Below are 20,941 nucleotides of genomic sequence, written 5' to 3' on the forward strand. Positions count from 1 at the left end.
TTTTTTTATTCTTTAAAAAAAAAAAAAGCAGCCCAGATCTGTTTGGCAATCCTGACTACACTGACCACAGTTTTTCTTGTTCAGACCAGAATAACCATCCTCCATTTATTTTGGAACTTGAAACTCTCGTTCCAATCTCTTCTCCACAGAGGAAATGCCAAAAGAAAGGAATGCTTTAATAATGTATGGGTAACCACAAGAGGAAAGCTAGAGCAATTTTAAGTGAAACTTGACCTTATGAAAGAAAATCCATACATTCTAGCTAGCTTATTCACCCTCTGTAAAAATATAACTACAACATTAAAGTGACTAAATAAGACAATAGTTTCCTATTTTTTCAGAAGTAGAGATGGATCATTAGGCACCTTGCTTAATCCTTTGATTACAAGTAGACTGCTTTCTTTCAGTACATCACTGATGTAACCAGGAGTCCCATCATACTCTGCTTAGTATGTTTAAGGCAGAATTTTAGGTGCCCTGCTTGGCTGCTCTGTGCACTGAAGCAGTGTGTTAGCAGGCACATGTGGAGTGGGCAGTACCACAGGCAGGCTCCATAGGACTTTACACATTTCCAGGCAAGGAAGGTCTTGGGAAATAGCTTGGGGGGTTCTGACTTTGGGTTAAGGCATTTCTGCCTGAGCCTTCTTCAGACATCTTAGCCTTTTTTGGCCTGTAAGCATAAGAAATATTAGTGAGGCGGGGGTCAGCCTCTTCTTCCTAGTATCAGGTGACAGAACAAGAGGAAATGTACTGAAATTTTATCAGGGGAAGTTTAGGTTGGAGATTAGGAAGACATTCTTCACAGAAAGAGTGGTTAGACATTGGAACAGGCTGCTCAGGGAGGTGGTGGAGTCATCATCCCTGGAGGTGTTCAAGAAATGTGTGGACATGGCACTTTGGGATGTGGTTTAATGGCCATGGTGGTGTTAGGCCAATGGCTGGACTCAATGATTATAGAGGTCTATTCCAACCCAAACAATTCTGTGATTCTATGAAATATTTCTTACCACCACATCATGGATGGATGAACTTAGTCCTACATGCAAATATGTACAGGTCTGGTCTTCAAAAGAGTTAATAAGGGGAACAGTGTTGTATCCTTGTTAGTAACCTTACACCATACACCACTGCTGATTTGGAAGAGTGAAAATGAACAATTTTCCTTTGAAATTGCAGGGACACGTGCAATTATGGGCTGAATGGACCTGGGACCGGATACAGCTGCAGTATATGTGGTTGGGCTCTTTAGTAAGGATCTATCAGCTGAAAAATATCAGTAATCTCTGTCAGGTGGTGGATTAAAAACACATCTTTCTATTGCACAACAGCTAATGTATATTGCCTTGCATCATGCCATGTAAATGATATATAGGTTGTGGGCTGGCCCCTTGCTCAATGGCAAATTTCCATCCACGAATTTCGCCAGCATATGCAGTGTTTTGTTTAAGGAAGTTTTACAGTATGCCTTTTGCTGCTGAGCTGTAACACTCCAATTTATCTGCCTGAAATATCATTATATCTGAATTATAGCTGAATGGGTATAAGTGATGTTTTCATTCCCACAATGCTTATTAATATAGAACATTGTTGTATGCTCTGAAAAAAACCTGCTTAGAATGCACTCCTCCTACCACTGACCTTGTTTTATGTAAATAACCAATTTAGATCTTTTATATCAAATAAAGAAGGGCAATTTCTACTTTTTTTTTGTGTAAACCATGTTATTTTTGGTTACTTCTCCCATGTCTATGTAAATAGCTAGCCCTCATAAAGGCAGGGTAGATGCTGTGCATGCAGCATATTATTATTTTGCAATCATTTTCAGTGATTATGCATAACTGTTTTCTTTTCTTTTTCATAAATTCTAGCAGGATGAATGCAGAAAATGATAAGATTAGTTTAATTGTCTCTTAAATGCAAATTGAGCTCTGCTCAACCTAGTCAGCTATAAAAGCAGTTGATCAGAAGTGATATTCTCCTGTTAATAACATGTGTTGCATTCTTTCATTTCTTTCATTTCCTAAAATAACTTCCTTGCAGGTTTTCCCTTTATAATTGTTGAGTATAACCTAAAAGGCAGTTATTTGAAGTGATTGATCTAAAAAGCTCACAGTCCACAAACTATTATGAATTGCATACTTACATATAATCCGCCTTGTCACCTCGACTTCCTGTCCCTGCCTCAGTCTCAGACCCCAAAAAAGAGGAGTCATCTGCCATGCAAATCCTTCTATTTTCCAAACTAGCCTTCCAGCAGTCTGTCATCATTTGGTGCAAGTGTTTCCAAGCCATAAACTTCACAACGGCCATATAAGCCCCAGGGTAGTTATGGAGGTAACTCGCAGTACTGACAGTGAACATCCATAGGTGCTAATTCTACTAGAAGAACAAAATCACCTGAGTGTGTGTTTAATTAATTTTTAAATGGTTATTTAAAATGAACTTTCTCAAGACAAGATTAGCTCCATAAACTCACATGTTTGAAAAGGCTGCTTTTAAAAGAAATCACACTGCCAAGGGTCATTCCCTGCCCCAGATTACAGCACATCCATTTTTACTGATAAGAAGAAAATACAGTCCTCTTAATAACTAGCTATTTGGTCTTTACTTGGCATTTATAATGTTTAGATTTAAATAGCTAATGCCAGTCTTTATGCAAAATGGCACTGATTCTGGAAGTATTGGTGTGAATGGGGTCTCTGGCAGAGCTGGGCCCTTGATCAACAGTTGCACCAAGCGCATACAGATGCCTCTGCTCACTTCAGGAGAGATGGTTGCTGTTCTGTAGAGTCAGCACAGCTCAAATAGAGAAATGCAATCTAATACACCTAAACCACAGCTGTTTATTGACTTGTGCTGCAGTATCATGTGTTATGTTGTATAACTGATGGTTATTTCCAGAGCCATAAAGGAGCAGCAAAAGAGAAAACCCACCACCATGTCTGCAGCAAGACCCTGGACACAAAAAGCTTTTCCCAGACTCAATTGTGGGATTTTTTCATCGGGGCCTATGCGAAATGCTGTCTGCTGTTTATCACCAACACTGAGTCAACTGTACTCTTCTAAAGAAGTCTGGTGTTAATAAAATAACATTTTATCTCTACTCTGGTTTATCATCTAAAAGTTTCTGATGCTTGCAGACAGTTATCTGCAGCTAGCAGAAGGCTGACCAGACTGTCTTGTTCATTTGTCTTGTACTGGAGAGAAGGTAAAGGAAAGCAATCTTTTATGTCAAACAATTAAAATATTTCTAAATTGCCCTTGGCAAGCAGGTGCAAGCAGGTGTGTACTTATCCCAGTGACAGCTTATATGTATGTAGTCCTTTCCCCCAAGAGGCCTGACAGACAACATAAAATCCAACTCCCCCCTTTCAGAGGATTCTAGGGTTTTGTACTTACAAAGCCAAATCTGAATTGCAGATCCATAAGAGAACAGTGATCTTTATTACTTTTCATGCTGTTGGACTGGTTTGTATCTGATTGTGCAGCTATAGCAGGTTTGGAGATCCTCATCCTAGCAACATTTTACTTAAGGTCTGTAGCTCTCCAGGCATTAGTTTGGGAATATGATGTGTGATTACATGGTATGTTACTCCTTAAATTTGTTATTAGTCCATTGAGAAGGTGTTGCAAGCTTTTTTTCCTCAGTTGCCTGTGAAGCTCCTCCAACATTCTCCTTCTTCATGAGCTTTAAGGTAACTTGATTATGACCTTTTAATCCCAAAAAGAAAACACACTGTAAGAAGTTAAATGGTACTAATTCTTACAGATTTCATTCTTGGCTGACAACAGACAAGAAAGTGATTGTAGCAGCAGATGTCACACAATGTAAATGCTCTGCTTGGTCATTTTATGATGGTGTCTATCACAGAGAGACAGTTAGATAGCTTGAGTAACTGCCCAAAGGGACTTTGATGTCAGTCATTCAGGGGTAGGCTGTAATAGTACTGCACGAGTGACTCATCTTAATTTTGGTAAATGATTTTAGTACTAAGCTTCAGACCTTTAAATTAAGTTCTGGCTGCCAGTACTTGTCCTAAAATTGTTGGTTTGTTGTGACAACCTGGAATTTACCATGAACATAATCCATAGATTTTGTTTGTAATTTTTCTGGGAAACCTTCCCAATTCCTTAAAATTCCATATAACTTGAGCTGACATTTCATTACATACCTATCTTGTGGATGAAGTTCATTTTTAGGCTGAAACATAGAATTAGAACAGCATTCTTGCATTTGGAATTCCTCATCACCTTCTAGTCAGGAAGAGATGTAATTTCTCTTAAATCAGACACTACAAGCAAATAGCTTTAAAATCTTCTCCTGTAATTGCAGCAAACATATTTATAATCCATGCAGCAACTTCCATATAATCAGCTAGATAGGCATCTAAAAAAGAGCAGATGAGATAAACTATCAGCTGCTGTGGTTTTGATTTGCCTAAACTGTGTCATATAAAAATGAAAGTAATCTTGCTAGCCATCTGCAGACAGTTCCTGCTCCTCTGAGCCTCTCTGTTGTTAACAGAACTGCCAGAACGTGTGTGATCTGTATGCAGTTGGAGTGCAATGCCTCAGAGGCAGGTTCCCTACTCTTTTGTACTATATGCACAAAGAAATGTTTTCTTTCCAGCACTTTTATGGTGTCTTGTAAACTGTTCATGGTTCAAACATAATGGTCTTCTCATAGAAACTGTTCCCAAGGATTTGGGGGAAAGTGGCTCCATATTTGTAGTATGAAAAAGTGATGGCCAGCACGGATGAGGGAAGTGTTGCCTGGAGGTAGTCTGACTGGCAGGTGACTGCTTGGTAAGCTCTCCATCCTGGGGGTACCACCGCTCATCTGTTGGGAGAGTAAAGTGGACCTTGGGGTAGCTGCCATCAGGTTTATTGGATCAGCTGCAATGCCATAAAAAAGACCTGAGTGTTTATCTGGCTGCTAGAGGGCTAGGAGGGAATAAAGGAAATAGCCCCATGTTTATAGGGTTTGGCCATTCCTGGTCTGAGACAAAAGTAATGACAGTTGTGGTGAACACTGAATCCAACAGTACAACCCCTGGCTGTTCACAGTCAAAGCCTCCATTGTTTGAAAATTTGCTATGGTGAGATATATCTCCAGTAAAATTTAGATTTTTACAATGGAGTCTTCTTAACAGTTCTGCAAGCATTGCACAGATAGAAATGGACAAAGTACACCTTGATTCGAGACCTGCAAACTATGGTTGTATTTCTTCTTATGTTTTTTTCTGGGAAGGATGAGCTCTTCTGCACATTCTGTGACCTTTCCCCAATCCCCGTGCCGAGATGACGTGCTCAAGAAAAGACTACTCTGTGTATCTGATATAGCAAAATTCGGCTTCAGCCCTCTTCTATTGACATGTTGAAATACAGCCTGCAGGGTTTTGGGGTTTTTTTTTGGGTTTGGTTTTTTTCTTGTCAGCTTCAGGAGCCTTTCCAAATACAGTAACATCATCCAGATAACACTAGATCCCAAGCTTGTTATTAAGAATTATTAACATATTTGTAAAGCTCTGGATGTTGATTCAGGTCCATATGGCATATGATTAAAAGAGAAAAGTTCCATTAAGTGTAATAAATGCTGTGAAACTCAAGCTGTCTGGGTATTTGGCAGTATGGATTCTTTAAATGAAGGGTAGAAAGCATACTGTGCAACTATGACGTCAGTATCCGTAAATGGTTGTCAATCACCACGGCTTTGTCCAGCTTTCCCAAGTCCACACAAATGCAAGTATTCAGCTTTGCTTTTTGTCACCACTGTGCTGAAACTAATTCAGAAAATGCAGTGTCTCCATTAGTATCATTGTGGGCTATTTCAAAAATGATCTTGTAACTCAGCATCTCGCATCCAACTGCAGAGAACATAATTTCCATTGTAGAAATGGCACAGTAGATTGAATTGTCGTGCTGTGAATACATCCTTCTGCACACACATGGCATTTCCGTGGAATAGCTGACACTATTTTGTAAGGGCTGAAACTGGAGTTTGTACTGGAGCAGTGTTTTGTTGTATTGAAGCAATGCAGATCTCTCTTTATATCTATGTGTATGTAGATATAAATATACAAGCACACATATACTCCTGCATATGTAGTGCAGTTCACAGATTTCTGCTTAACAGGACTATTACTGTACACAATAAAAAAAGTCACCAGTATGCATCAAAAGTCATTTCCCTCTGCAGGAAACAAGAACAATGTTTTTCTGGTAGCTCACTAGATGTCAAGTGCCAAACTTCTATAGCATGCATTATACTGACGTGCAGAACTACATTGTTCTGAATGCTGCAGCTCGGCAACCAGTGTCCAATGTCATTTTAGTAACGTATGACTGATCTTCTGATGCAAGAAAAATTGGACATGAATGCATCCATAATAGATGCTTCCAACCATGGTCAAAACAGTAACATCTGGCACTGTAATGTCACATAAATATTGCTTAGGTAGAAATTCATTATGTATTTAAATAGAACATCTTTCTGCAGTACTTGCAAGTTACCCAATCTGCTTTACAATGTGTCACAGAGGCAGCAGTAGTATATTTACACACACACACGTTCATATTAGGTATGCTGAGCTTTTAGCCACGGTTCCAGCGGCTGCTGTTTGGATGCAGTTCACCACTTCTCAATTTTCATAGAATCATAGAATTATTTTGGTTGGAAATGGCCTTTAAGATGGAGTTCAACTATTATCTAATGCCTGGTGCTAAACCACATCTCTGTGTCTTTTAAACACCTCCACGCGTAGGGATTCAATCACCTCCCTGGAGACCCTGTTGAAGAACTCTTTCAGTGAATGAGTTTCTTCTAATATCCACCCTAAATAGCACCTGGTGCAACTTGAGGCCATTTCCTCTTATCCTATCATACATTACTCAGGAGAAGAGACCAACACCCACCTTGTGCCAACCTTCTCTACAACTCTTTGTTGTAGGGAGGAGGTCTCCCCTGGCCCCCACTTTCTCCAAACTAAACAAACCCAATCCCCTCAGCCACCCCTCCTAAGACCTGCTCTCCAGATGCTGAAAAACCTATTGCCAGTTCAGTTAGAGATGCAATGGTTATGATCTCTTGTAGTGCTGGGTCCAATGCATGCAGTAAATGCTATCTATAATCAATAGGAAATGCTTTCTTCCAGAAGCTGAACTTGACCTTTTTCAGCTGTGTTTCTAGACTTAAAGGTGATTTTTAACTCCTTTAAAGCAGCAGTGCACTGCTGCCCTGTTAAGTCATTTGGTTTCTGTGCGTGCTGGCAATCTTTATTGGATACAGCTACATTTAGTGCAGAAAAAAAAATGATGTCAGGAGAACAGATTATTATTTTTTTTAATCACAGATGCCCAGAAAATGCACAACAGCTCTCTGCTCTGATCCAGCAACCAGCATAAGTAGTTTTCTGTCTCCAGCAAAGCCAGTGCCATTTTGTGACCATATGATTTCCAACTATTTGCCTGTGAACAAAAGAAGGAACTTTGAAGCACCCAGACTTTGCAGGAATGATGCAAATGAATGAAACGGCAGCACAAATACTCTTCTCTTTTCTTCCCCAGCTGAACAGAAAGGGTGTGATATCAAAAAGATTATGCCATGTGTCCACAGAAATACCAAATGAAAGTCTGATCCCGGCTGCAGCAGGCAATGGCAGAAACCACCCAAATCATCCCCCCCAAAACCCACAAAATCAGATTAGCCTAGGAAGCTCCCTGAGCTGCTTTTACCTGACAAATGTCCTTCTCTATCCAAAGGCAATGCTTTAACACCAGAACTCTCCAGAATAATGGAAGTTCAGTTTATGTTATGTGAAGCAACTGGATCAACAACTTGGACCCTCACCCGCCGATGAGCAGCTGGGGATCTAATGCAGAACATTTCATTCAGTCTTAAACCAGCCACTGATGATGGGAGTAACTGATAGACCTGCCTGTGCTTTTTAGTTTCCCTCTAGTTGCAATACCAAAACCAATGAGGGTATTTCAAAGGCAGTTTTAATGAGGTACTTAATTACTACCGATTTCTTCTAGCATGGGGTATGAGATGTGAATGAAGCCTATATGGGGTAGAGATGGAAAGTTACCAAAGGCAAGAAAATACAAAAGGAAGAAAAAAGGAAGTAGGACAAGGACATGAAAGGCAGAGAGCAGTCATAGAAGCAAAACAGACAAAGAAGTGATACTAATAGCAAGCATTTCCTTCCCAAAAGTTCCTAAAGTGACAAAGAAGGTATTCAGTAAACAACACAGGAATATACAGGCAGGGCCACAACTGGATGATTGCAAAAAATTCTTACAAACCTAACTGCATTGGACCCGAGTAATTCCAGGTGAAACAATGCTTCTTGCAAGAACATTTCTGAGCCATATTCAAATCCTCTGATTAGTTCTAAAGCCTGGGATCAAATCTGGAATCGAAAGTCTGGGATCAGCAGCAGCTGGTTTGTAATTTTGTTGTGTTCACGGGCTTATGTTGAGTGGGAACGAATTATGGAATCTGTAAAGGTGTCATGGTGAATGACGGTCTTCCCTCTATCATTTCCAACGAGGAGACAAAGACGAGGATGTAAAGTGGGTCGCGCCTGCAGCCGGAACACCGTACACATCTGAGCACTCTATTTAAAGTGTTTTGAGAACGATCTCAGGTCACCACCTCTGCTCCCTTCAGGACTGCCCCGGTCCTTTTCTAGAGAAGCCAGCCAGAGCACTGTGGTAGCTGGAAGTGATTTTTTCGCTTGTTTCCCCAGTAAACTGTACACTTGTGGGAAAACATGGTTTAACGTTCCCAAAGGCAGGAAGGCAGAAAGGTGCCGCTGGGAGAAGGATGGAGGGAGCAAGGACTGAACAGATGGGATACACAAAAGCCTGAATAATTTCTAACTCGTTTCAGTCTGCACGACAAATGCCAAATACATTTCAATAGCACTCTAAATACACTTTACTATTTGAGGAAAGGGAGGAAATGGGGGAGAAACCCCACACGCCAATATCCTGCAGCTCAGGGAGGTGTGTTAAATCCTTCGCGTTTCGTGGGTATCTTAATCCTCGGTCATCCAATAAAAGTAAACATCCTTCAGCAGTTTTATGAGCCTAGCACATGAACTCCTTTGTTTACACTGGCACAAGAAGATGTTCTTTCGTGTTCCGACACGAAAAGGAGTTGGAACGCTACCTCGGGATCCCTCCGAGCTGGCACCCGTCTAGCCGGGGCTCGCTCTGCCAGCTCTCGACACGACGCGAGGAGTGCACCGGCGGGATCGGCGGCGGAGAACGGCGGCTGCCACAGGCGCCCCCCAGCACTGCCCGCCCTGCCGCCCGCCGCAGCTGGACCGGCCCGGCCCGGCCCCGCCGAGGGCTGCCCCACCCGTAAGTAAGCTCCAGAGAGGAGCTCTCACGCCGGGGAAGGGCTGGGCCCTATTTTCGTCTGGGTTTTACCGAACGCCAGGGGAGAGCAGCGGCCTGCAAGGGGGGTAGACTGTAAGGGGCCCCAACCGCAAACCGCGGCGCCAACACTAGCGACCCGGCGACGCCGGCCCGCCGCCGCCTCACCCGCCCCGGCAGCGCCCACAGCGCCGCGTCCCTGGGGAGACGCCCCGCCGCGCCGCGTTGCACCACGGGAGGTGTAGTCCGGCCCCCACGGGAGCTGAGACCGGGCCGCGCCACGGTGTCTCCAGTCCCGCCGCACCAGGGGAGCTCTGGTCTGGCCGCGCCGGACCCCCCGCACCCCCTCCCCGACCCGGGGACAGAGCGGCGCTGTGACCGCTCTCGCGAGGCTTGGGGACGGGCGCGCTCCTGTCGGGCGGCCGCTTCGCGACGGGGATGTTTGGTGCGGGCGCCATTCCCCCGCGTGACGTCATAGTGCATTGTTGTGAGCGTAGCGGAGCATCCCTCAAGCTGTCAGCTGTGCCGCCGCCGCTGCTGCGGGGAGCTGAGCCGGCCCGGCCCCTTCTCCCCTCCTCCTTCTCCTCCTCCGTCTCCTCCTCCCGCGCCCCGGGGGCTCCAGAGCTCGGTGTCACCGTATCATTGTCCGTGCGGAACCCCTCCGGGCCCCCCCCACCCCCTCCTTCCCGGTCCGCCCTTCCCCCGCCCCCCTCCCCCCCAAGAACCACCTCAATGAGATGCAAACATGAAAGACAAGAGGAAGAAGAAGGACCGCACCTGGGCCGAGGCTGCCCGCCTGGTAGGTGCCGCGGCAGCATTGTGTGTGTGTGCGCGCTGCGCGCGTCCCGCCGCCGCCAGCCCGGCGCGCTGCCCGCCGCTTTGTTACCGGCGGCTGGGGCCGCTGGGGCGAGCGTGCGTGTGAGTGAGGAAGGGAGGGGGAGAGGCAGAGGAGCGTGCGTGTGTGAGGAGGAGTGTGCGAGAGGGACTTCTGGCCAGAGGGAGAATGAGGGACAGGGAGTCTGTTTGAGGGACTCTGGGCCAGAAGGAGAATGAGGGAGTGTGCGGGAGCGTAAAGGAGTGCCCGTGAGTGTGAAGGGTGCCCGTGCGGGAGTGTGCGTTTGTGAGCGGGAGGGTGCGAATGCCGTGTGCCAGGGTGTGTGCGAGGGAGCTTGTGCGAGTTGGTGTGTGAAAGGAGAGGCCGGGGGTGCCCCGGCGTGAGGGAGCTGGGGCGTGCCCCTGTGTGTTGTGTGAAAGGGGGTTTGGTGAGGGGCTGCTTTCCCCCAGGCCGTACCGGGCAGCTCGCTCCGCTCCCAGCCCGGTGAGCCCGAGCTGGCGGCACGGGCAGCGCTCGGCTCTCCTCCGGTCCCCGCCTGGAGAGGAGAGATAGCTACATCCCTTCCTCGGTGTATGTGTGAGGAAATGCCGATTCTTTTCTTCTTTTGCATGTGTGTGTGTGTGTAAATACCCAGGAACTGTTTCTATCGCGGCAAGTTCGTGCATCAGATATCCCAAGAAAATCTCTGCTTTTAATTCCAGAGAAAAGTGAAATATCCGGGAATTGCCATTTCGTTCCTTTAGCGCGGACAGGACTGGGGTGAGGGGCGAGTACGTTAGAGAGAACTCTGTCCTGGGATTTCGCTTCACCCTCTCTGCTTCCCCTACTGAGCAGAAAAATACCCAGGGCAATCAAACCCACTTCTGGAAAGGTGCTGTGGCTCCGGAGACCTATTCCATCCCTGCTTCATTAAGAAACTGTCTCACTTACCCTACTGTATCTGTTTTCATGATTCCGCATGATTGTTTGCTGAGTGTAATGGAGCACATTGTTTGTGTTGGTTTTCGGTTCTGGAGTATGTCTGGGCGCTCTCCGTTCTAGGGATTTTACAACAAATAGTTGTGCACAGTACAGCATTTACAGTTGTACGCATTTGTATGGGGCTCTATTTAAAGTTGGGTCTGGTTCAGCTTTAGTTTGGTGTGTAGAAAGATTCCAAAGCTAGGAAGGTAGGTTGCTGGTTATGTTGCTTTTTGTATCTGCACAAACTTTACCTTTAATCCTTCTTTGATACAATCTGTCTGTGCTAAGGATGCATCTGTTTTCAGCAGAGGGTATTGATATCTAACTACTGTTACTTGTTTAGTCTTTAAGCACGTTTCTTGTCGAAATGTTTTCACCTTGTTTTATCAGTTCCTACATAGGAAGTTCAGCCTCTCTCACCTACGTAAGTAATGATAAAGTATTAGGCAGTCACTACCTATAGATGTCTCTGTAAGCTGTACCGAGGTAGTTCTTCTATGCTTGGTCAGTGTTAAATTCTGATGTGGCTGGTTGCTCATCTTACAACATTTTGTAATAAGCTTTAGTGAAGATGTTCTGATACAGTGTTGCTACTGCCCTCTTATTTCTCGTGATTGTATCAAAAGTTTAACTGCAGTAAGACACTCACCTTTGCCAAATAATTTTGGCAGTGGATATTACTTGAGTACATGTTTCTCCACGCTTTAAACTGGCAACATGTATTCAAAAGTCTGGTATTCTAACTGCTCTCTCCACATGCTGCTGCAGTTGCCTATTGCAGTTGCCTGTTTAAGCTGTATGTTGTTCTAGTAATGTGCATAAAGGAATTACATTGTATATGGACTAAAATTGCTATTCCCCTGTGGTCTGATGCATGCAAAAGTTTAAAGCCTCTGGAGAACAAAGGCTGAGCCAGTACTGAGGAGAAGGGCTAACACTCTCTTGCTTTAATGATGTCATATCACCTCACACTCCTGCCAGAGGGGTCATGATTTGCTAAAATCAAGTGAAAGAGATACACTGCTGTATATAAGTTGCAGAGACATAGAAGGTCCGCAGTGTGGTTTTGTCTGGCCTGGGGTGGCCAAGTTACGGAGCACTTGTCCCAAATGTGTTACATGAGTGATATGTTGTACTGCTCCGACCGGCTACAGCCCTGCACTGAGCTTGTACAGTGATGTGTTTGCAAATCACAATGAAAGACTGAAGGCAAAATTACCACTCCTTACAGTGTTTTATGTTAGGACCCTGATGGTTCATTATGACTTCGTTTTCTCTGGATACATCAATAATGTATTACTGCAAGGTTTGATTAAATCAATTTCTTTCCAACGACAAGTAAACAATGAAGTGATTGATACCTACTCACAAAAAACTGACTCATGAGTTACCTAAATCAATATGTTGTAAAATTGTGTACTGCTGAATTATTTTTAGGAACAAGAGGTTGAATTAACACAGCAAATGTATGACTGTTTATGTGTAAAACACCAAAAAAATCCACAGAAGCCCTTATATTCCAACAATATTGGACTCTCAAAGAGAAGTGCTAAAAAGTATGAAATGACAGGGATGACATTGCAGGTGTTGCTTTTTTCACTCTGTTGTGCACATCCAGATTTGATGATCTAGACTTTAAATGACATACTTGCCTGCTAGTTTCTCAGGTACTTTAGGCTTACTCACTTGAGATGCTGATTTTTAATTTTACTTTGTTGCATGTGAGGTGCCATACTTAATTTTCTATATACCTTTCAAAGTCAGTGCTAAAATACATGTTTTCTGTTATGTTTCAATTTTACATGCATAGCTATTATTAGCAACACTCAGTAGCTTCCTGAACACAAATGTTTCTATACTTAAAACATGCCTATGAAGTTAAGTATTTTGACCTCTGCTTTACCCATGCAGAGCTGAGGCACAGAATGATTAAGTACCTTACTCAAAGCTGTGCAGGAAATCTGTGGGAGAGGCAGTTATGGTACCAACAGCATCTCTATAGTAGTTCTGTTTCATAGTCATAAAATCATCTTCCTTCTGTGGCTACACTTTAGCCTCATTTACTTTCTATTGCTGTGTCTCTTACAGTAATTATGAGAGAAATGGATATGGCCATGTCTCTATATGCAATCTATATTGAAACTCATAATGCAGCATGTTATAGTTATGGATAAAAGGTGTACAAAAACTGGACTTGAGCCTGAAATCATTACACAGCTCTCCATTTCCCACATTCACAGTGAAAGATGCAGAAGTGCTTTAGGAAAACGTATTACATGACAGTCTTAAAATACACTGTAATGTGTAAGTCTTCAGTGGTGAGGCTCCAAACTGTTAGTCAGTGTTGCATTTACTGTTTTTTGTTATTTGGCTAAAGGGTCTTTGAAAACTGAAGTTCCTGCAATGCAGTGGTTTTTTGCAAGCTGTTCCCTTAATTTTTAAAACATAAGCAGGAAAGGACTCCCATTATTTGCAGCCCTTGCTGTAAATCCCGTGTGTGCAGTACAGGCAGCAGAAGGAGAGGCACTGGCATGCCCTCCATTGGAACTTGCATTTTGTGGAAGACGTCTCCTGCAGAGAGTTGAGTCTTTCTGTCTGCGACACACTGCTTTTATTCCTCATGCAAGTCTGCTTATCTTAGGGCAAGGCATAGCCCAGCTTACAAGCATTCCTGAGAAATGAACGCATGTGCAGGATCAGTGGAATGGGGGCATACCACTCACAGTTCATGTTACAGAACCCATTTTGTACAACATGCATTTTTACAGACAAAATTGCAACCTGCCTTTACAATCTGCTAAAGGGCATATCTTTGATGTAGACCTCGTAAGTCAACTCACATTGTACTTTGCAGCAGACTGCAGTAATGCTTTGTATGACCTGGGCATTATTTCTGTACCAATTTTCTGCTTTTTGTGTCTTAATAGACCAAGATAGAACACTTAAAAGAACAAGAACAAAAGAAAATCTTTAAAGAAAGGAGGAGAGACATCCTGTCTTTCCTCTGTCTGCCAGTTGATCCTTATTTGATGAAATGGTATTGTTGTTTTCTGATCATACATGGAACTCATGAAAATTGAATGGGAAAGTTAAAGCATTTGAGTAGTTTAAGCAATTTGTAATGATTTCTTTCAGTTGAGAAAGCTCATGTCCATTTAGTTTCCGCTGTTCTTAAACTCACGGGGACTTTCAAGCAGTCACTGAAAATCCTGAAGGAGTGAATTCATCCTCTTAAGAATTTCATGCCATAAGATGCTGCATGAAAAGCACTGAGAACAAAATATGCCCAAGGATACTCTGCCACACAAGAACTGATAACAGTTTTAAGTAGGTAGCAGTGATCTAACTTTTATCATCTGACTGCTAAACAAGATCCTTTGTTATTTGTGGTTCAGAAAGGTGAAAGAGGCCTGAACAGTCAGTGGATTTGCTTTCTTTGGGAATGCAGAGCTCAGTCTGTGTCTGAAGTGTAGAACATCTGCCTGTGAAGGGTGATAGTTTATGGTAACATTTTAAAAGGATTCTTTATGAATAGCTTGCCCTTTTTATTGCCCTCTTTTTCCTGTAAGTGGTGTTTTGAAACACAGTTAAGTCTCTGCCACTAGCTGACAATAAACCAGAAGAAAATTCCAGTAAGGAGAGCAGTAGTGCTTGTTGGGTTATTCATGTGTTGGATCTCCTCTCCAGTGTTTTTCCACTTTCTCCAAATTTCATTCTGGAAGAAAGGTTTTATTCTGTTGCTGAAGACTGCTTTACAGTGCTGTGGAGAGTTTTCATGGTTCAGGTGCTGTGTGTATATTGGGTGCATAATGTTCATGCCTTAATTCCTGTATTTCTTGCACTAGTCTCCTGACAAGATTTAATGAAGTTAGTCTCTTTTTCCTGTAAACTTTAAGGAAATTATGCTAATTGATTAAGGAAACTGGTGCTAAAAAAACCCCAACAAACACAAAAAGCAACAAAAGCTGGTTGGAACTGTTAGCTTGCACATTGCTGTTTTATGTGGCTGGCTGTCCACAAGCTGATTGCTGCTTCATCTGGTCTGCTAAGATAATGTAGTTGAAACAGATCATGTAGCAGTATGAAGTATTTTTTTCATTACATCTTCATACTTGAAGACCACAAATGAAACAAAAAATTAGAAGAGTTAACTTCTGTGTGGCTAGACCCTTGAAGATAATCCCTTTGACTTTTATCTTAAGTCTTTGCTTTTGTTGCTATAAATAAAATTTTAAAGCATTGTGTGAAATGAGCTTCTTGTAGCTTTAAAAATAGGAGATTTGACATAACTTTGTTTTATGGTATTAAGGATTTCTTTGTTGTTGGCTTAACAGAGCCCTACTATTATTTCCATATTTGTTCTGAGTTAATTCTCTTTCAGACATGCAGAAACACTGTGGCTTGGGAAATTTTGATGGCCTTTCCCTTTGATCCACAATCAATGCTGCTTTGAAGAGCTGCATTTTATTTTGGTTTGCTCTAGGGTTTCCTCCAATGGGTTTTATTCAAAGTAATTTTTGCACTTGTTAGACAAGGTTGAACCTGCACATTCAGGATTATTTTTTTTTAACCTTCTGTGGTTGTGCTTTAGGTGTCAATATTTTATTTTGGCAGTATGAAATCATACAGAAATTAGTGTAGTGTAATTTTTAAGAAACATTTTAAAAGGTGATCTACAGATAAAATATAAACATGATCTGGTTGAGCTCACCTGTTGCATTCTTCTACAGCAGATTGAGAAGAAATAGATTCTAACTCTTGAGACTTCCCTCTTACACTTGATGTCACAAAACTTTAAGAAGGCAGGACATTAAGTCAGGAATGAGATCTGTTTTCAGTAATGTCCCATTACTTCTACCAAAGCAGAGTAAATAGGAGAAAACCCTTACAGGATCCTGAAGATGAGCATTGGTCAACAATGTGAAGGTCTTCTTGGTGCCTTAAGGTATGATTCAACACCCACTTGTACACTGAATGTTTCCAGTGGCTTCTGGCTTGCCTTTCCTTGTGGAAGAACCAATACTTTTCTGTCACACCACATACTTCTGTTGAAATAACTGGTCTTTTTTTTCTTCTTCCAGCAGCTGACAAATTTCCCCTGGGTAGGGGGCTAAGCTGCTAGTCTGCTTTTCATTTGCTAGCCTGGTTCAGCAGTTCCCTGCATCCAACAATGTTGTTGCAGCATCATAGCCTGGACCAGGTCTTCATGTTCAACAGCCAAACTCACTGTAATTCCTCCTGCAGCCTTTTTTTCTTCTTTGTATTGTGACCATCAGGTTACAGTCACTTGGAGAGTCATTAGCTAAACTTGACCTCTTGGCTTTAGAGTAGAGGGCGTGTTTAAAATGTTGTAAGCCTCAAAATGTTTTCCCTATTCCTTGGTGTGATGTTGTTGATACTGCTGTTCCCTGTAAATAGCAATCACTAAATAGTGGCCTCCTTTTCTGCTATCAAGAGATGGGAGATGATGTGATTAGTGGAAAGTATTTTGTTATGATTCCATTGGTTCTAGCTGAGACCGACCAAATCCTTGTTTTGAGGAATTTACAGACTGCAGGAGTTAACTATTGTAGCTTTCATTCTGGAACAGGCCTCTTCCGAAGCAAAGGCAGAACAATAACTTGTAATAGAGCCGGCTCTAAGCAGCACAGCCTGGGGGTCAGCCCGTTTGCTCATCCTGTTAGTTCAGGTAGCAAATCCCCATTCTTCTTAAGGACAACAGATTGACCATAGGTGGTCCACTTAATGTCTTATGAGCTTTGAGCAACGATCATTCTCCCCAAAGAAACCCAAAATCATTGATGTATTTGCCCTCTGAGACTGTTCTGTCTTTGCAAAGTCCTGCTAGTTTCCGATTGCTGAGTTACTTTCTTGGAAGTAAATGTACCTACTGGAAATGTAAAAAGGATAAAGAAATGCCTTCTTACCTGCAGCTAATCTTGGTTTGAAAGGATGAACTATATCTTTTTGACTACCATACCCTAAGCAGACCTAAATATGTAAATATACCTAACTATATCCACTCATGACTATCATACTTTAGCACAGGCATCATGGGTATCAGGACAATTAATAAGCTGTCTCACAGTGCATGCCTTCTGCAAAGAGCCTCTCTGGTGTAGTGCACTGGTTGGGGTTGGGGACTGTCCTTAGTGTTGGAGTGATCTAGTGTTGGAGTGATCTAGAGCAACACCATTCACTTAGGTCTAAGCAAACTCTGGTTTCTGACATTGGAGCAGGAACCTGAACTGATGTTTTCATCTTTTGAATGTCAAGAGTTCAGCTTTCTTTAATGGCTTGAGCTCAGCAGGAGAAGGTCTGTGGACCCTGGTGTGTAGCTTTTATCAATGCTGGAGGATGTTTTAGATGAGGTTTTGAACATATGGGATCCAGCTGTTACATTGCAGGTTTCAAGTCTGGTGTGGCATCCTGTACCTCAGATATCTGAGGAGATTTATTTTGTAGAGTAGCATTTAGTGTCTGTCCAGCATCATTTGCTACAGTTCAGTCTGTTGTTCTGGAATTGTCAGCTACATTCACAGACTCATTAAGATGATAGTCCTTAATGAACTGGGCGATAGTTGAAGTGAGTAATAGTTCTCTGTAGAAGACATTCCAGATCATGTCCTGGATCATTGTTCATTATTTCTGAGCATCAGAAGGCAATTTATTTAGAAGTCATGCATTACTTTAAAGCTTGTCCTCCTATATACATAGATTGGTCTGGGCAAGCATGTGATGTTGAGACTCTTCCCACTGATTGATCTCTAAAGTTGAACCTCTACATTATCCTGCATCTTGAGCACTGTATCTTGAGTTACTTTGGGATAGAGAAATTCATGTTGGTCTTTTCTTGTGGAATTTCACATCCTACTTAAAAATAAAATGGGATAACTGGGAAAAGTAAATGATTATGAAAAGTTGTCCAATGGATGTGATTTAGAATTCAAATGCCCTGTTCCGTGTTTGCTCTTCCCCACAGTGGTGAGACAGAAAACATCCATTTTCTTGTCCAGATTGAGAATTCTGTATCCATTTAGTTGGAATGAGCTGGTGCTGTGCTTTTTCTTTTTTTTTCCTTTGAGGCTTTTTGGGGTTTGGTGTCTGGATTTTTTTTTTTGGCAGTTTGATGTAGAGATGCTGCAGCAGGTTTGTGGTTAGAGCAGCAGTGCTTAATGCATTCTAATTTGTCAAATAATTTGTTTCATTTATAATGCAGGGTTTTGAGACATCTTGCTAGCATTCATCTTCTATTTTAAAAAGGGAAAAAGGAGTAGGATCAGTTATTTGGGCTCACTGTCTAGGCTGTGGAATAAGCTCAGGAAATCTCATTTGAAGACCTTTTCAAAAAGGTTTCTCAGAAGATGTGCACTGGTTAGGCCACACCTCGAGTACTGTGTCCAGTTCTGGGCCCCTCAGTTTAGGAAGGAGGTTGACTTGCTGGAACGAGTCCAGAGAAGAGCAACAAAGTTGGTGAGGCGCTTGGAACACAAGACTGAGGGAGCTGGGGTTGTTTAGCCTGGAGAAGAGGAGACTCAGGGGTGACCTTATCACTCTCTACAACTACCTGAAGGGAGGTTGTAGACATGCAGATGATGGTCTCTTCTCCCAGGCACCCAGTACCAGAACAAGAGGACACAGTCTCAGGCTGCACCAGGGGAGGTTCAGGTTGGATGTCAGGAAGAAGTTCTATACAGAAAGAGTGATTGCCCATTGGAATGGGCTGCCCGGGGAGGTGGTGGAGTCGCCGTCATTGAAGGTGTTCAGAAGGAGACTTGATGGGGTGCTTGGTGCCATGGGTTAGCTGTTTGGGTGGGTTGGATTGGTTGATGGGTTGGACATGATGATCTTGAAGGTCTCTTCCAACCTGGTTTGGTTTATTCTAATAAAGGTTTATTCTAATAATACTTTTCAGTTACTGGTTTGGAGATGACCCATAGCTCCAGTGTGTACTTTCCTGGAGATATCAGGGGCTATTAAGCATTTGCCTGTATTGTTGTTGTACTGAGGTCTCTCGGTTTGAAATGATTCTATTTTTTTCTGTTCAAGAGTAAGAAAAATCTGTGTAGCCAGTTTTGCTGCATTGGCAATCCTTGTCAAACAGGTTGTTTGTCGTCTTTTTGTCCTGTTCCCGGGATGCTGTGCTGTCAAGTTGTGTTGCATTATTAAATATCTCCTGTCTATTAAGCACATGTCAGCAGAAGAGCTGGACAGTTCAGCAAGAGCTTGAGTGCATCAGAGCAGATTGTAGAAAAGGAAGGTGAAGCAGTAGCATGGAGCACGAGCTGTCTTTTAGAAGGCTACTACTCTTGAAAAAGAATTGGTGGAGATTCTTGTGATGATTTACTTCACCCTGCCCAGTTCATCTGTGCAGCTGGAGACTTTCAATATAGATCACAGTCCAGCAATGGCCTCCTGGACAATAGCAGAAGTGCTTTTTTTGCCAGGAATCCCAGTAGGAAATATTTGATGGGAGGACAGACTAGGGATTGCATATTTTCATGTGGTCCTTCAAACTCTCTTCTTAGCAGCCCAAATTTTATCTCTCTCACTCTATATATGTCAAGTATTGGATTACAGCCCTTTGAGACTGACTGGGAGAATCACAGTAACAAGTCTACGTGCTTGGGACATTTGGTCTGCCCATAACAAGCCCTGGCATCTCTTGGGTAGACAGCACTGGCAAGAAATGAACACTGCTCCTGGCTCTTGGGCTGGTCCAGCTGTGTGGTTGTTTCATCCTGCAACTCAAATTCTCCATGCTAAAATGCTGTTCCTGTAATGAGTTTTCAGGGCTCAACTGACTCACTACCAGTTTCCCTTATTGCTTTTGGATTGAGAGCTATCCATCTGAGTGGAACTTGTCAATGATCACCAACCCTTTATCTTTGGGTTGGACTGATGCTCCTTGTTCTTAGTACTAAATCTGTTAGTATGGTTTCTAGAGCACAAGATGAACCTCCAAAGAACAGATACTGAAAGAAAATGGAATTAGCGCTTTAAATTAGCTTGAGCACTGCAGTTACTGAATGAAGAAGTACCTTTCCTGGTCTCTGTGTTCCAACAATGGTGTTCCACCAGGTTCTAGAAGTACTTAAGTAGAGGGCTGTGGCTTCACAAGATATTTATCATTTTGTCCATAAAGTCACTGTGTGTTGTATGCATGCATTGGTGATGATTATTGCATTTCCTAAGTACAGGAGCATCTTGATACCTGTGCTCTGATCAGCCCTTCACAGAAAATCTTTGATGTTTACTGCAGATATTGTGGATTGCTAATTTAGCCTCGAGTCCATGGCAGTGGCAGGACTTGAGAAGAAGACTACAGAACTCATAGGGCCATCTGAGGAGAGAACTCATAGGGCCATCTGAGGAGAGAACTCATAGGGCCATCTGAGGAGGTTTCCAGTGAAAGAGATGGTAAATGTGGGAGAAGAGAACAGATGCTCAACTGGCTGAAGGATCCAGAGCAAGAGATAAGCAGTAAGAGGAGTGGGCAAAGTGCACGGTTTTGTAGATAAAGTCAGTGTCAGCCATTGAGCTGTTGTGTTTCATGGACTCAGTCTTTCAGCTGGTCTGTGCACTGGATTGAAAACTTCAATAGAAGATGGGAAACTAGAAAATGATTTGGAGTAGTAGAGTTAAAGTAGTTGATCAAGAGTATTTTTTTAAGGATTTTGGAAGTTAGGTCAGAAAAAACATTGTCTTGTCTTTCACTGTGTTCAGAAAAAAAACAGCCAACACCACCACCCCCAA

General features: G+C 42.8%; 1 protein-coding gene across 1 annotated transcript in view; it reads left to right on the forward strand.

Annotated features, from left to right (window-relative positions):
- The first annotated feature begins 9,895 nt into the window (after window positions 1-9,895).
- ASXL3 (ASXL transcriptional regulator 3) overlaps window positions 9,896-20,941 on the forward strand; it is a 126,465-nt gene continuing 115,419 nt past the window's right edge. The window contains exon 1 of the mRNA XM_068158767.1: window positions 9,896-10,186. Within this exon, the coding sequence (XP_068014868.1) occupies window positions 10,133-10,186 (54 nt within the window). The 5' untranslated portion in view covers window positions 9,896-10,132. The remainder of the gene's footprint in view (window positions 10,187-20,941) is intronic.

This window comes from Melanerpes formicivorus, unplaced genomic scaffold (genome assembly GCF_026170545.1).
Source record: "Melanerpes formicivorus ecotype bairdi unplaced genomic scaffold, bMelFor1.0.p_v2 SCAF_42, whole genome shotgun sequence".
NCBI lineage: Eukaryota > Metazoa > Chordata > Aves > Piciformes > Picidae > Melanerpes > Melanerpes formicivorus.